We start from the raw sequence: 17376 nt of genomic DNA, 5'->3' as shown, positions 1-17376 counted from the left end.
TTTCTAGCATTCATCTCTAAAAAATTCTTCTGGTATGCGAACCTTCTTCGCGCTCTGCTTCGAGAAGCAGAAAGAGAGAGCTTAAGATTCCCACGAGATATTTCCAGATTCGCACATTCTTTGCGAGCCTTGGATAATTCAAACTTCAATTGAGTAACAACAGACTGGTGCGATCTTTCAGAATCTATAAAGAATAATAAATAGCCATAAATAAAAAAAATTAAATCAACATTGTGCAGAGAAATACCAAGAAATCATAATAAGGCAGTCAACTCTAGATGACTGCCTTGGAAGAATTTAGAAAGAGCAAGAGTATTTTCCTTCATACTTTCCATAGCCTTATCAAATACATCACCAACTGAACCACTGAGGCGAGATCGAATCTTCTTTTCTTCAGAAAAAAGAGATTTGTTCTTTTTCTTAAGAACATCATGGGAATTCTTCAATTGACTGTATTGTTCTTGAAACTGGTTCTTCTTCACAGAAAGACTTTTATTATTTTGAATAAGTTTCTCATTTTGGGATCTTAAATCTTTAGGCGAAGTCTCGTACCGTTCCTTCAGTGCGCGAAGAGTTCACACTTGATTTTCATTTATTTCATGAAGAATTGAATACTTATGTGAAAACATTGCTTCTTTCTTCGAGAAAGATAGCTTCTCCCTAGAAAGAGTATGGTTTTCTTCTGATAAAGTTTGATGTAATAAAATAGCATCGCGTGACAATTTATAAAAATAGGATATTTGATCATTAAAAAACTCAATTTTTTGAGTAAAATGGTTATTTTCATGGGAAAGATTGTTAATCTGATCAAGCGAATATGAATATTGATTATTTAATTGGCTTAGTTGAGACTGCAACTTCTCGTTATTCGCATGAGTATCTTCAGCAAGGAATTGAAAGTCATACTTCTCATTCGTTCGCTTCCGGTTTAAATCTTAATAAATGCACGAAGAAATTTACGAAAATGAATGTATGCGAAGGAATATAGAATACGATGAGTAACTCAAATATAATAATAAATACCTCTAAGTTTTTGATTTTCGTTGCGAAGAGTTTCAGCATCAAAACTCTTAACTTGGAGTTCTCCTCTCAGCTTTTGTATTTCCTTCTCCAAAGAAACATTTTTCTGCGAAAGTTCTAACTGAGAACAGCTAGATTCAAAAATGCTTTTCAGCTAGCATCATGCGACGATGAGAGTCCTAAAAGAAAAAAGATGAAGTTAGTATAACTTGGAAGTAGCATAAAAGAAGATAAAGCTAAGGTGCGGAAGATAGTTACCAGAACATCTAGAGAAACATGGAAGCTCGGGTCAATTTGGGAAAGGACCTCATCCCTTGAAGCTTTATCAGCGAGAAATTCACATAGAAGCTTGCTTAAGGCAGAACAAGAGCGAAACTTGCAAGGATCATCAGTTAAAGATGGGGCAGAGTTGATGATGTCGGATAGAGTTCGAGTATCAAGTTTTATACTATCCAAAGCTTTCTTGTTCAAAGGAAAAGAATTTAATAAGGAAAGAGAAGAAGGAGTGGTAAAATCTGTTGAGACGGGGGATTTCTTTTGTGGAAGGTTTGGTTGAGAGATAGAATTAATGGGTGAAGGAAAAACTTGATTTGCATGCGATGGAGTCGCAGAGGCAATAGAAGGAGTACTTTTTATTCCTCGATTAGGAGAAAACTCTTTATTCACAGGAGACTCCTTTTCAAGAAAAAGCTCATCATAAGTAACATAGACATTCTCATCTAAGACGGATTGTTGGTGAAGGGGTAGCAGGAACATTCTTCTCAGAAGCTTGCGATGGTGTAGGAGTAACAAGAACATTTTTCTCAGGAGTTTGAATTATTGTAGGAATGATAGGAGGATTAGTATGCAAAGGTTGAACTGTGGTTATAGGAACAACATCTGCAGCACTAAAATCTAGAATAGAAAGATTTGAAGGGATTGATATGGGCTTGCGAAGCTTCTTAACTTTTTGCTTCTTATCATCAACCATCTCAGAAACGGAAGCCTGCGTAAATAAAATAGATAAGAAATAGAGGCAACAATATTGTTTCAAATAAATTGGATATTTCTTACTTCTTTATTGTGCGAAATTTTCCTCTTATGAGTTTATTTATTATCAATGTTTGTTTTCTTCTTCTGCGGTTCTTCATTTTCATTCGAAGAAGATTTGGGTTTTTGCATGATTTGAAGAGCACTAATAGAAGAACTTTTCCTGCAAAAGTATGGGAATTAGGTTAATAAAAAAATTAGATGAGAATGGTTAAAATCAATAATTATAATCATCATGAGGAAAGGAAACAAACTTCGATTCAAAGTTCATGGTGGAAGAACAATAGTAGAAGAAATCGGTGACAACAGTAGCAGAAATGGATACTAACAGATGAAGATGAATAGCAACAAGAGAGAGAAGATAAATGTAGAAGTATAGTTGCAGAGAATAAAAAGAAGGAAAAGAAGGGTTATACTCTGTTGAAAAACCCTTAAATAGGTGAAAAGAAGCAACCGGTTGAAGACAGTTCAAGCCGGTAAAGAGGAAGAAAATCGACACGTGTGGAGAGAAACTTGAAACCCGGGAAATTGTCCGCAAAGTAAAATGAAAAAAGATAAGCATGTGCGATTTGCAAGACGGGAATTTCTCATATCGCTCATTCTGAAGAATTAGTGAAATGAGAAGAGGCAAGATGTAAGAGTAAAATATCGCACACATTAGTAATCAAGCAAAGTAAAGAATACAATCTACGCGAAGAATATCGCACACAACAAAGTTGAGATGGCGTACCAGATGATGTCAGCAAAGTCACGAGTAAAGTGTGAAGAATTGTGCGAAGAGTTACGCTATGCGAAGATGAGCGATTGTATATGAGCGAATGGGTCGCATAGTGATCCCGAAAATAATGAGTTTCTTAGCTGTCATCCACTATGTAAAGTCCTATATAAAGGAGAGAGGTCATTACTTGTAAGGGGGGTTCTAGAATGAGTCTTGGTCAAGAAATAGAGAGAGAAAGTAAATGTAGTAAAAATAGATCATTGTAATAGCTTGATCAATCCTAGTAATTCTATCCACATTTCATATAATAAGAAGATGATTACCTAAATTCCCATTTAGTGATAATGGAATGTAATTGTCATATTTATGACAACTACACTTCCAGTATTTCCTTTTTATGTTTAGGACTTCACATCATGCTCTATAAATACTCTGCTGCCTCATGTTTATTTATTCATTCAATACAATGGCGAGCCTTCCTGAAGATATGATGATGGTTATACTTTCGAAGCTACCCGTTAAATCGCTCTCTCGTTTCATGTGTGTATGTAAACCTTGGTATGAATTGTTGAAAGACCCTAAGTTCACTAAGATGCATCTTCACGATGCCATTGAGAATAACAAGTTTAGTGTCCTACTAAGATCATTCAAGGATGAGGGTGATGCTTATTATCATACCATAGATTTTGACGTAACATCCTCATCGTACCATATGGTTGTTCAACTTAATCTCCAAAGTAATACATATACACAACTTTTTCGATGTATCAATTCGTCTGATCGGCTTATGTTATAATTGGGATGACATCTGTTTATGGAATCCATTAACTCGAGAATACCAGAATTCAATACCAATCAGTATTGACAGATATAACGAGCACGCCATTTCAAGTTGTGGATTTTGTTACGATTGGAAAATTGATGATTACAAGTTGTTTGAAATAGTGGACAATGATGCATATGACGGCGATCATTCTTGCAACGTTTGGGTTTCTAGATTAGGTTCAAATAAATGGAAAAATATTGGAAACATACGTCATGATATATGTGATATTGTTCATATGCCTTTAAATGGAATTATTCGTTGGATAGAACAAAGTAAAGTTATATTTTCGTTCGATATAGTTGAAGAAGCGCAAACCAAAGAGATCCAAATACCAAGTTGCTATCTAGATGGTGAATCGTACTCGTATGAAGATATGGAAGTGGGTGTTTTAGGAGAGGATCTTTACCTATCAGTTGATGCTACATCCAGCAAGGGCAATTTTGATCTATGGGTGATGACAGATTATGGAGTTATAGATTCTTGGACCAAAATTTTCAGTCTTTCAAAAGATGAAACAAGTTTTGATGCATTCAGGCCCCTGCATTATCTCGATAAGAATGGCAAGATTTTATTGTTTGGAATCCGATATGAAACCTTATAAGACGAAGATTTGGGCAAGAATGCTTTAGTCTCATATCACCCCAAAAGCAGACGACTTGTGACTCTTGATATCCCCTGCATGCCAAGATTTTCTAATGCGACTACTTTTGTTGGAAGTCTAGTTTCACTCAATTCAGGTAAATTTGTAAAGGTGGAGCGAGCGATTTGGAGTTACGAAGGTATTTACCGTATTTTGTTTTCTTGCTTATGCTTCTTGGCACTAGAATAACACGCGCGCGCGATGTGCTTGCCGCTCCATCCCGAAATAAAAAATATTCATTTACAAAAATAAAATAAAGAAGCAACATAAGTGTTTTTGCCTGCGTCTTTTACAGATATTGCGACAGACATGAGAAAAAATACAAAGACCAAATATCACTTTGCTTATAAGGTACCGCCATGAATGAAATTCAATATCAACATATTGTCAAGAAGAAACCCCAGTCTAGTATTGGATTGGGTTGTGTATATCGTGAAAACACCCACGTTGTTATGCCAGCTGCATCTACCTCATCTGGGTTTGCATCAACTATATATGTTGGCAGAAGCTTGAATACACGTAGTTTAATAAGCAACAATATTTTCATTATACCAACAGTGTTGATGTTGCCTTCCTTCCCCATCTAACCTAGGTTCCATGAACGTTAGCAGTTTCCTTGTGGGAACATGACATCTTTGATGAGAAACTTGCATCTTTTCAATGTTTCAGTTCATCCAATTCCTGCATTCATTAAAGAACATGTTTAGAATGAATTAAGCAAAACAAAGTCCACAAAAGATTTTAGCAAACCTCACCCTCCTCTTATGGTATTCTGTTTCTATAACTTCCAATATTATAAATACCAAAATATAGAGAGACAGTAAAGGAATTAAATTGAACATACATCACACAGTAAGGAACCAAATTCAAACATCCACAATTTACTGCATTGTACAATTTGTCAGAAATTCATTAGGGCGAGAATTCAATGAGGTGCTGATCATTAACAAAATTCCACCGAAACATTGAAACTTAACACTAAGAGTATTTCCGAAGAAAACTATAATGGAAGGCCTAAATGTTAATCTACTACGAACTTTGGCAAGTAGAAAATGTGCCATTCCAAGAGAAATCAGGTTACACAATTGGCGCCATGCTTTAACAATTTGGAACTGCCAAAAAATAGAATTGCAAAAATGATATGTATGAAAACTAATCCCATAATTAAAAGGAAAACAATATGTATGACAACTAATCAATCTAGGTAGGGATCCTAATTGAACCTCAAACGTGCATTCCCGACAATAGAATTAAGAGATAATGGACAGTTAACCTGAACTTTAAAATGGGCGTAATGGTCAACCTGAGTCTCCATCTACATTGTTGCGTTTCTAAAATTTGCAAGCTGACATTACCAAGTTCAGTAAGAATGCCTTATAAGTTGTAACTCCCACCTGATCTCCGTGAGCCTGTGTACACTCCATTACCATAAAGCACAACTGAAAATTTAACATTAGTTTTATATAAACAGATGACTTCTTAACCAAAGCAGATCTAAATGTTATTTTCTATTAGGCATTTCAACAAACATTTAGAAGTATGGAAAATATTGAACATTTAACCCCCAAGCTGAAAAATAACGATTTGATTTTCTAAATTTCACCTGAAATTGACGGTCATACCCAGAATGAACTCTTTAACTCATATCTAAAACTTAACTAAAATTACTAAAACCATTAAAAAAATAAAACTCATACCCAAATTTTACAGTGACAGAAATAATAATCTAAGAGATCAAAGGAATCAATAATTTTGTAAGTACGAAAACTCAAAATTACATGTAGCCTTTAACCCAATTCCTACCGCAACCCAATTCGATTTGATGTGAGTTCTCCTTAAAATCAAACATCAAAACTGAAAATAGGTTAATTAATTAGATTATTGTTGTCCCATTTGATGTTGAGATGTTGTTTCTATCGATTCACCCAGTTGAAATTGAATAACGTAGATTAAGGAAAAGTTTCCGTAGAAAATTGTTACATGATTTGGGGACGAAGAAAGATGAGAAAGAGATACAAAAAACTACCGAGAAAATGAAGAGAAAGAAAAAAAACAAAGAAGAGGGCGGTGGTGGTGATGGTGGTAGTGGTGAAAGAGGATGAAACTGAAGGAGAAGGATGGTGGTGGTGGTTTTCTCCGTCTCCTCGCTGGTTTTCACCTTAGAGCTTCAGAATTGAGTTGAGATGAAACAAAAATACGGGGAAGAAGATTGAAGTCGAATATGTCCCTCACGTTTTAAGATATTTACGATGATTTTACACTGAAACAAAAACCCGGAAGGGTAATCGTGTAATATCATTGTCAATTGAAAAGTCTATATGATTGAAATTTTTCTCATGAAATTTTTGGTGCAGTTATAGCTCACCAACTATCTTTTTAAGAATTCTCTTTACCATATGCAATTAAAAGTCTCTCCTCTGTTTACATCGCTCCCAAGTTTCAAGAGAATGAATTCCTTCGCATCTTTAGTTATCATTGAGTGTAAATATCTAAAGTCATCACCAGATGGTATATGATACCTCCTAGGGCTTGATGAGTTGAATATTGTTATAGGTGGTCTAATCTGCCTGAGCAATTTTAATACCTCACATCATTATAAGATATCTAAACACAAAATTGATTAAAAAGATCAAAATCAACAATTCGTGGGTGAAAAAGACATGTAAAATTTGATATTGTTTAAATGGACGAGAATATAAAAATAGTCAGGACGTAACAGTTTCATCCTACCCATTTTCAAATACTTTTTCTTATTTTTAATTTACATCAGGATGCATCCAGTTTCATCCTCGCTCTTTTTTAATTTTAAGCCAGGATGAATCCAGTTTCATTCTTGCTATTTTTTTGGTGTCCATTTCACCCATATTAATTTTTACTCATCCATTAGAATCATGTTTTAATAATATTTGCACAAACGACCCATTTTCCGATATCTAAATAAACACATGTTTACTTCGTTGATCTCTTCCAGAGTGGTTTGGCAACTTATCTTCCTTTGAAGGAGTTGTCTTTACATGATTGCGAAAAACTCAAGTCTCTACCTTTTGAAGAACAGATCGATACTACGCGTAACTGGCACACTGAAAGAAGTCTAGTATTATTAATTTTTTCACAAAATTGGTCAAAAAGACCAAAACACAAAATTCCTGGGTCATATAGATTCTTAGCTTTTGATACTGTTTATATAGCCAAAAATCAGAAATATTCTGTTTATATAGCCAATTTGGATATTGGGCCCAGGAAAATTAAAAAAAAAATGTCTCTTACCTAAAATACCCCCTAACCTTTTAAACCCTTCTTTTCAAAGAGAATTTATTTCTCTTCCCTTCCCGCAGAGCTCTGCAGAACCTCCTCTTCCCTTCCCGCAGAGCTCTGCAGAAATCGACAATTCAGAGATCGTTTTTTTCTTCATATCTCGTTTATCAATCATGATGATTAGCGATTGTTTAATACGTTTGTAGAATCGAAGTTTCATCAATTAGAGTTTCATCTAATCGAAGTTTCTGAGTTGGTTTTGAAGCAATTGAAGTTTCTATAATAGCGTCGAATCGGTAAGTTTCAATTTGTCCAATTGAAGTTTCTCTGTCGATATTGAAGCAATTTTTAGTTGTTGATGATTAATTTTTGTTAATTTTTGATTTTAGTTGTTGATTTTAAATATCCAGGGTTTAGTTGATTATGTGACTGGTAAATTTTTCAATTTTTCCATTATTTGGGTTTGTCTCGAATCATGTTTTCTAGGGTTTAGTAATCTGATTTTCAATGCAATAAACACAGATGTGAAGTTTCTGTGTTCAATTGTGATGTGAACTGAATTAGTATGTACTGCTGCTAATTTTTTTACATATTATCAATTGAATACATCCAGATTCAGAAGATTTGTTTTTATATATTCCTTTTGAAGATGGATCGTCATTTTCTTTGCGTGGTTATCCGGGGTACCGATGCATGTCCATACCAAGTTACTACGAAGTCAACAGTTGATGAGTTGAAGGCGCATGTCTATTCTTATTGGAATAGCATTTCACCAGACTCAATTCAGTTTGTATTTGACTATGAGGGGAGAAGCAATGTTGTTGACAGTGATGTGAAGCTCTGTTCTTTCTTGTCATTGTGTATTGTTAACTAGTTGTCTTTCTTGGAGCTTCGTTTATTTGAACGTGTTCCTCTTCGTGCTCCTGATTTTGTTCGTGAACCTACTACGAGCGAGTTTCGTTTAGCACCATACCCTAATAGAGATCAGTTGGTTAATCTTTGTCATCTTCCGAGCAGCAGTAGAATGACGAGTTTCGTTTAGCACCAGACCCTAGCAGAGCTCAGTTGGTTAATCCTTGTCATCTTCCGAGCAGCAGTAGAATGAGCGAGTTTCGTTTAGCACCAGACCCTAGCAGAGCTCAGTTGGTTAATCGTTTTCATCTTCCGAGCAGCAGTAAAGTTACTCCTACACCTACAATGACGGAGTTGCTTTTAGCTCAGTCACATATTTCTTCCTCTCAAGAGCTTGTTTCGTCTCAAGATATCCCCATGTCTCAAGAACGTATATACAATGAAAAGTTGGCAATTAAAAGATCTTGCAAGGCGGCTGAATGGGAGTTTATTATAAAAGGTGTTGGTCAAGATTTTTATGGAGGACGAGATGAAGCTCGTCTTGTTGTTGATAAATATAACCATTTTTTTGGTCGCAGGGTGAGAGTCGTCAAGAGCAATCCAGAACGGTATACGGTGGAATGTTATTACAAGGAGAAATTGGAATGCGACTGGATGTTCCATGCAGCTCCCAAGACTTCCAATGTGAAGGGTCACTTATTCCTCAAGGCCTATAACGGGGAACATAAATGTTGTGCTGGTTATAGTGATGGAACAAAGGCTGATCCGGTTACGCGCGAACTTATCAAGAGTTTGATATTTGAGCAGATTGAACAGAATCCCAACAAGAAATCCAGGGATATTGTTAGAGAACTCAAAAGTGATTATGGGTTGGAAGTGAGCTACGATCAGGCGCATGCCGGGAAAGAATTATGTTTCAAGGAATTGTATGGCCAGGACACTAAATCATACACTGACTTGAGATGGTGGTGTGAAGCCGTGAAGAAACACGATCCAGGTAGTAGGGCTGATTTAGTTGTCGAAGGTGGTGAGTTTAAGAGTTTGTTCTGATCCTTCGTTGCTTGCATCTCTGGTTTCGAATATTGTCGCCCGGTACTGTTCTTGGATGCAACTTTCCTAACCGAATGGGTTGTCTTATGGCGGATACCGGGAAGAATGCGAATAATGGTACGTCTTCTTTTATTTTTGATGTCATAAATTTTTTTTTTATGTCAGATTATCACTGGATGAAACTGGTGAAGTCATACTAGAGAATGAAATTGGTTTCATTCTGTACAATAGCAGTTTCAGTCAGTTTAATATGATTTTTTCTTTTTGTGTTTGTTTTGTTTCTGTAGGAATATTTCCTCTGGAATATGGTATCGTATTAGCTGAAACTGTTGAGAATTGGCATTGGTTCTTGAAGAAACTAGAATCTATCTTGGGTCCTCGTGTACTAACTTTTATTTCGGATCGCCATGAGAGTTTGATCCAAGGGATTCGTGATGTTTTCCCAACTTTCTATCATGCTTGGTGTTACCAGCATTTGAAGAATAATGTCCACAGTAAGACCAACAAGAAAAAGGGAGAGCATGGTGCTGCGATGGGTTTGTTCAAAGAATGTTTCTATTCATCGACTCATGAAGGCTTTGATCAGGGTATGCAAAAGTTGAAGGATATGGGATGTGATGGTCTTCAAAAATTCTTGAGTGAGCTTCCAGTGGAATGTTGGTCCAATGCACATTGTCTGGGATGTCGTTACGGAGACATGTGTTCAAACATTGCAGAGTCCTTCAACTCTTGGATCAAGGAAGCAAAATGTATGCCTATTGCAACACTTGTTAACTGGATCATACTTAAAATTATGGAACAGATGAGTACAAGGAAGAGGAAGGGGGCGAGTATAAAGGATTCATTTGTCCCAGGCTAGAGAAAAAAGTGTTGGCTTCCATTCGTGTCGGTGTCCAGTAGAGAATAACCAAGTCTGGTGACATGGAGTGAGAAGTTTTTGATGGAAAGCACACGCATGCTGTTAATATTGCGAGGTTTCGGTGCAGCTGTAGGGTTTGGTTTACTGAGCAGTTACCTTGTGATCACGCTATTGCGTGTATGCATTCAAATAACATCAATATTTACGAGTACATTAATCTGTATTTCAGCATTGCTAGATTCCGTGCTTCGTATGATCGTCCTATCAAGCCCATTCCTGATTACGACAAGCCTATTGATGTTGCTACTGGAGATCTCGTGAACCCACCAACTGTCGTAGGAAAAAAACATGGTAGGCCAAAGAAGAAGCGGATTCCTAACACAGGTAGTGCAAGTTTCAAGTGAAAAATTACGTGCGGTAACTGTCATACTCAGGCACATCATAACAAGACGACGTGTCCTCATCCTCCTGCGAAAAAGCAACGTTAAGTACCTGCTTAAGAACATCTCCAGCCTTCATTTCTTCTGTGCAGCTTTTTACCATGATATCGTTTATTAGCTTTTTACCATGATATCTTTATTAGTTTATTCTTCTCTGCAGCCTCTTGTTGCACATTTAAGATTCATTTACCTTGAATTATATTTTTGCAACTAGTATTAACCTTGGATTGTTTCTTTTGTTCATAAAAATATATCTTATGGAATTATTTTTTCAAGTATTTCTCTTCATTTTTATAGTATATATTTTTTAGTCTTATGTTGATTGTTTAATTGTACATTCCCTTCAGTTTTTCACTGTAAAATTTGAATGTTTGCGAAGATTCAAATTTAATTGTACAGGATGTAACCAGTTTCATCCTGCCTATTCTGGAAAAAATGAGATTTTTGGCCAGGATGAAACTGGATTTCATCCATCACATATGGACAGAAAAAATTATTTTTTGTCAACCTGCACACTCTGAAAACAGTTTTTATACAGGCTTTGATGTAACTAGTTTCATCCAAGCCTGGTTACAATCTGACAAAAAAAATTGAAGTTTTATACAGGCTAGGATGTAACCAGTTTCATCCAAGCCTGGTTACATTTTCAACCTGCAAATTTAATCATTTCTGGCTAACATATCCAAACACAACAATCATGAAATTGAAGTATAGGCATTTTTCAGTAAAAAAGTTCATATTTTAATTAAGACGAATTCACGGATCACAACTGTATGCGAAGACATAGTTCAACAAAAAAGAAAAAGTACTACCAAATGAACTAGATTAATAAAAAATTTCTAAATAACCTAAACATATCAAACTTTCCATCAGCTATTCTCATCGGTTAGGATTTCATATGCCAGATTGATTCGTCTTGTGCCCATCTCCTCTCCAATAGTATCTTTGCCTTCAAAGGAGTAACCGTCTGTCATTGCCCATTCCATGTAGTAGATAACATACATCATCGAATCATCACTGCAAGACAAATGAATATGTAATGTCAGTTTAACGATCTGGAAAAAAAAATGTAATGTCGGTTCAAACTTCGTTTCAGTTTGTATGTTATAATCTCAGTTCAAAGAGTTAACGACCTACCTTTCGCACTGTTGTGGACAATCTGATTGAACGACGACATCAACGTCATCCATATTAGTACTTTGAATTTGAACTTGAAAGAGATGATTTATTCTTTCCGCCATAATTTGAGCTTCTTTTAAATAGTTTGAAGAACCTAGGCGAGAATTGTAGTGTGTCCAAGTTCTTCCATGGATGTCAAGGTGAAGCAATGTGAAATGTTCTTTCACATTCAGCATTGGGATGAACAAGTGTTGCGTTTCGACATCAATCTTTTGCAGTTCAGCATTTATTATTTTTGCAGCGTCTAGCTCATCTCCCGCAATGACATCAGCCTGAATACAAATTTGAATCAAAACCAGTTAAAACATAATTTTTATATGGATGAAACTCAATCACATCCTGTCTTTAATGCTAGATGAAAACCAGTTTCTGCTGGTATCATATGAAACCCAGTTACATCCTATATATAATAGCTAGATGAAACTCAGTTTTATCCTACACTATTGAGAGAATTATATTTCAAGCAACAGATGCAAGCCAGGTACATCCTACACTAACTTAAAAGTTATATGAAAACAAATTGCAGACCTAAGTTCATTCATTTTAAAATGTAGTATTAAAAATGTTTACCCATGCAAGCGCGCTGAGAAACATTGACTTGGAGTATCCTTTGGTATCACCGCCAGATTGAAACAATTGTCTCCATTTTTCGATTTTGAACTCCAAAATAGTGTTCACCAATGGCTGATTGAAAACAAGTTGCTGGATGTGTTCTCCACTGATACATACACCTCTATTGGACTTCCAAACGCAGTCGCTGAATTTAAACAAGTTCATATAATTTAGTATAAACTTAGCAATACTTTTACATAAATAAGAAAAGTATAATGGAAAAAAAACAGCAAAAAAAATGCGGATACGTACCTTACTTTTCCAGTTACAAAGTACTCCTTTATTAACTTCTCTTCAGCTTGTCTTATTCCGCTCATCAAGTAATTTTTCCACAGCTTGTTGTTCCTTGTTAACTTCCTCAACTTATCATCCTTCTGCTTCTTCTCTGCACGCTCGTCATCATCTGATTCAAACTTGTTATTTCTAGCCCTTTTTATATACGTTCTTCACTCTATTCTCAAGCGATCCAATAAATGCCAGAGGTTCTACTGCGACAATTTCTTCTTGGTTGATTTCTGATGCAGGAACTGGTGCTAGAGGTTCTGCTCGAGGAACTGGTATTACAGGTTCTGCTTCGGGAATATTGTCAGCTTCCTCCACAGGTTTGTTCATCTCTTGAGTGATGTCGTCTTTAGGAAAAGCCTCCTCCACAGGTTTATTCATCTCTTGAGTGATGTTAAGGTCGAAATAGTCTTCAGGTGGGGTGTAAAGAACAATCTCTTGAGAGGAAGCTTGCGGAGTTCCCGGTTGAGGCTTGAGTTGCGCTTTCAAGGCTTCCACCTCACTTTGCAAGTCTGAGATTGTCTTATCCTTTGCTTCAGACTCAGCCTCCTTTGCTTCCAACTCTGTATTCCTTGCTTCCAACTCTTCATTCAAGTGACGGATAATCTTGTCCTTCTCAGCTAGTTCATTCTTCAACTTGGAAACATCATTTTCATCTGTGTTTTCTTCTTCATCACCAAACAAGCATAATTGTTTCTCCTCTTGACTCCAGCTACCAACAAAGTCAACAACCTGCAAACACATAAAATTTATCATAACACATGATGTAACTGGTTTCATCTTATCATAACACATGATGTAACTGGGTTTCATCCACTAATAACACTGGATGAAACTTGGTAGATAATGGGTTTCATCATTTTATAACATAAAATGTAACTGGTTTCATCCAGTTATAATAGGGGATAGAATTTTAAAAATGAATCTAAACAACATCAACACAAGATGTAACTGGATTCATCCAGTTATAATAACAGAAAGATTTTTACCTCACTGCTTGAAAGAGTTTCAAGCTTCCCCTCAATTTTGCAAGATACTTTATACAAGTCGCATCTTGCAAACCTTGGCCATGAATCACTGTTGTCTTTCTTGTTAATGCCTTTCATTTGCTCAAAAATCCATAACTGCAAAAACAAAAATATATTCAAAAGATAATATATAAGATGTTACTCACTGCATGATACATTTAACGTAAGAAAAAATATATTCAAAAGATAGAAGACGATACTCACCAGCAAATAGAAGCTGCAACCATTGATAGAGTATGGTGTCTCGTATACAGCTTTAACGCTTTGCATTAAATGCTCGTAAATGAGATCGGGCCAAGATACTTTGTTAATGGTGTCGATTGACTGTAGGCAGTTCAAATACTTGTAGTGGACATACATACCTCCAGTGTTTATGAAGAATACTGTACAGAACATGAACAACAACAAAAGTTTCGCCAAGTCTTCTTCTGTTCCTTCTTCATTCATAGCAGTATGTGTTCATTCGACGATATATTTCTTATCCAACTTGTCCCCAATATTCTTCTCTTTCCTTTTCTTCTCTTTGGCTCCAGCCTTCTTCTTTGCATCTTTCTTTTTCTCCTCTTCATCCCTTCTCTTTGACTCCAAAAAGTACTTTTTGTAAAATTCAGAAGTTTTCAAACTTGGGTCTTCTTTTGGTCCATAAAGTTTCTTATCTTGTTCACTCATACGTATTCTCTGCATTTTGAAAATAACAGCAAGATGATTTGCATCGGTCTTGAAAACTTGATCACCAATCTTGAATGTCAACTCTTTCGGGTCAAAATTTCTTATGATGAACTCTAACGCCCTTGGAGCTTTGCTACATTCAGCCTTGCCCACCTTACCTTATTTGATCGCCTCAATAAAGTTCCAGAATTTAGTCTTCCTTAACACAGCCTCTTGTGCTTCAGTAAATACCAGTTTTTCCAGCACTTCAACTGTCGGTTTCAGGTTTGATCGGAACGTTTTATTCCCTTCCTTTTTCTCTAACTTGTCTTCATCCATTTCGGCATCCACAAGTTCAATATCCCCTGTGCTAGACTCTCGGCCCACTTTCACATCATGCTTATTCTTGGATGTAATTTCAGAAGCAACACTCTTCTTACTTTTCTTGCTACTGCTTCCTGCAACAATTTGGATAAAACCAGTTACATCCCATCTTTCATGCTAGATGAAAACAAGTTTCTGCAGGTTTCAGAATAACTGATTTATGGCATGAAGCTAAAATATGACCTAACTTTAATACAGATCTTCAAAAGTTAACTTTAAAAAGTAGCAAAATCCTGGATGTATCTGATTTCATCCAGTCTTAGTCTGCTGAAACAACATACACTGCAAACTAAACCTGGATGAAATCAGTTTCATAATAGTGTAAACCTGCTGAAATAGTTGATATAACCAGATTCAAGCCAAGATGAAAACCAAATTACATCCAATCTCATTTCAAGCAATTTAACAATTAAAAACAATTAAATAACAAGATGCAAACCCATTTAATCATTAATTTAATACCACCAACAGGTCATTTACATTCTAACTTAAAATTTGATGAAAACCAGTTTCAAAGACCTGCTGAGCATCACTTCGTAGCCAAATGCAAACCCATTTTAGTTCAATCCATAACATATATTTTCATACATCCCATTCACAACATACTAATAGTCTTATATTAACCGCAGATGTATCTTTAAACCTGAACGAAACTGGTTTCATCCAGTGTTAATCTGCTTGAAACAATATACACTGCAGATTGAACCAGTTACATCCTGGTTTAAACCCTGCTGAAACAAATCAGATACCCAGATCCAATTTGACTTCAACCAATTGCACAGTGAAACAAATCAATTACATCCTGTTTTAAACTGGTTTAATACTTAATGAAACCAGATGCAAACCAGTTTCATCTAATTGAAATTTAAAATAAAACAAGCAATTCAACACATAAATCAACTAAAATGAAAATTAAAACAACCAATTCAAAAATTTAATCATGCAATTATGAAATTAAGAACAAAAAAGAGTTAGGGTTTGAAAACTTACGAGTTCTAGGAGACATTCTGTGGAAACTTATTGAAACACTAACTCTCCAAATACACTAAAACAGATCGATTGAAACCCTAAAATCTCCCAATACACTGAAATTATTGAAACCCTAATTCACTGAAACCGCTGTTGTAGTGTTGATTGTGTATTAGAGACGGAGGATGAAAACAGTTTCTAGTATTGTTGATGGTGGTGTTGACGGTGGATGAAACTGATTCCCCTCAATTTGTTATGAGACAGTGGATGAAAACGATGAAATTGAAGAGAAGATGAAAACTATTTCTGGTAACTGGGTATGAAGATGAAGATGATGAAAACGATTTCTGGTGTGGGGATGAAGATGAAGGACGGTGGGGGTGAAAACTCTCTGGTTTCCGGAGGAACGTTGTGGTTTTAGTGAAGAGAGAGGGAGATCATGGGTGGTTTTGATGAAAACGTGGGGTTAGAACGGTTACAAAAGGGTAGTAATGTCTCTCCACACTAAAAATATTCCATTGGCTATTTGACCCAGGCCGAATTCTAACTGTCCATTTGGCCCAGAAAAAGAGCCTTTTTGGCTATATGACCCATTTTCTGTAATTTGTTTCATTATCATTTACTGTGCAAAATTTTCATTTGAAAATTTAGATTTCAAAAGGTTGTGTTGATTGCTTTATATGATGTTTGTTTGTTTAATTTTTGTGAACAACTTGCACACTACAATGGAATAACCTGCATAGGTAGATGAGGAACTCTTCTTACCATAAAATCTAGAGTTTAACTGTTAAATAGGGAAAAATACGGATGGAGATTGTTATGGAGGAAAAAAGGTTACCATAAAATTAGTCACTGAGCATGTTGCATTTGATTTTTCCCCTCCTCAACGACAGGTTTGTTAAGTTTTTTCTCTATGATTAGGAGATCATCAAAATTCATAGAAAGTAGATATGATTTTTGCGAATAAATTTTAGAAATTAAGTATAGAGGAAAAATATATTGGTGGCTCCTGCATCATAGTGGTTGTTACTGAGCCAAGCCAAGTTGCCCATTGCAGTGCTCCAATTTGGCCTCATCTAGATCCTAGGAAGAGGTTACACGTATAGGAAAACAAATTTAGTGGGGCTATGACCAATAAAAGAGTATAAAAATATTTTTAGACGGAGATAAAAGGTTCAAAGATTTGGGCCAAGACAAAGCGCCAGGACCAAATAAAAATCCTCTAATATTCTTCTCAAAATGCCGGAATTTCTTATAATCTGACATCATGGTTACAATTCAAGAATATTGTGTAAAATGTACTAATAATGTGAAACACAATTACCTTTTCTCGTGGACCGCGAGGATGACGGGAGCTAAAGGCCCAGGTAACCCTCTCATAAGTCTCTTTGTACATTTGAGTCGGCCATTAGATTTCTGAGTCGGAATGAGATTAAACAGATCCTTAAACTGGCCTGATGGACCAAAATCGGTCTCGTGGCCCGACATTTCCCACGGGCCCAAATGGCACGGTAGCAAGTGTGTTTCTCTCGATAAGAACAAATTCCAGATCAAACCCCCGATAACACATTTTTCCTCCCGCCAA

The 17376-nt window shown here is 36.0% G+C and overlaps 1 protein-coding gene and 1 long non-coding RNA gene across 2 annotated transcripts; one reads left to right on the top strand and one right to left on the bottom strand.

Annotated features, from left to right (window-relative positions):
* Positions 1-3233: 3233 nt before the first annotated feature.
* LOC113273341 (F-box protein CPR1-like) lies at positions 3234-4194 on the top strand. The gene is made up of 2 exons (XM_026523079.1): positions 3234-3504; positions 3713-4194. The coding sequence occupies exons 1-2, from the start codon at positions 3234-3236 to the stop codon at positions 4192-4194; spliced, it is 753 nt and encodes a 250-aa protein (XP_026378864.1).
* A 257-nt stretch (positions 4195-4451) lies between these two features.
* LOC113338997 lies at positions 4452-6376 on the bottom strand. Its single transcript, XR_003354908.1, has 2 exons — positions 5507-6376; positions 4452-4914 (listed from the first exon to the last, which is right to left on the bottom strand). It is a non-coding gene; the product is annotated as an uncharacterized LOC113338997 (long non-coding RNA).
* Positions 6377-17376: the final 11000 nt, after the last annotated feature.

Source organism: Papaver somniferum, chromosome 1 (genome assembly GCF_003573695.1).
Source record: "Papaver somniferum cultivar HN1 chromosome 1, ASM357369v1, whole genome shotgun sequence".
In the NCBI taxonomy this organism is placed as follows: Eukaryota; Viridiplantae; Streptophyta; class Magnoliopsida; order Ranunculales; family Papaveraceae; genus Papaver; species Papaver somniferum.
The sequence above is the reverse complement of the archived record's forward strand: the minus strand, read 5'-3'. Positions and strand labels throughout refer to the sequence as shown.

Excerpts from the sequence above, each read along its gene's own strand:
- LOC113273341 (XM_026523079.1), top strand. The coding sequence starts at position 3,234 with ATGGCGAGCCTTCCTGAAGATATGATGATGGTTATACTTTCGAAGCTA. Across the intron at positions 3,505-3,712 it reads TGTTCAACTTAATCTCCAAA|TGGACAATGATGCATATGAC; the intron begins GTAATACATATA and ends TGTTTGAAATAG.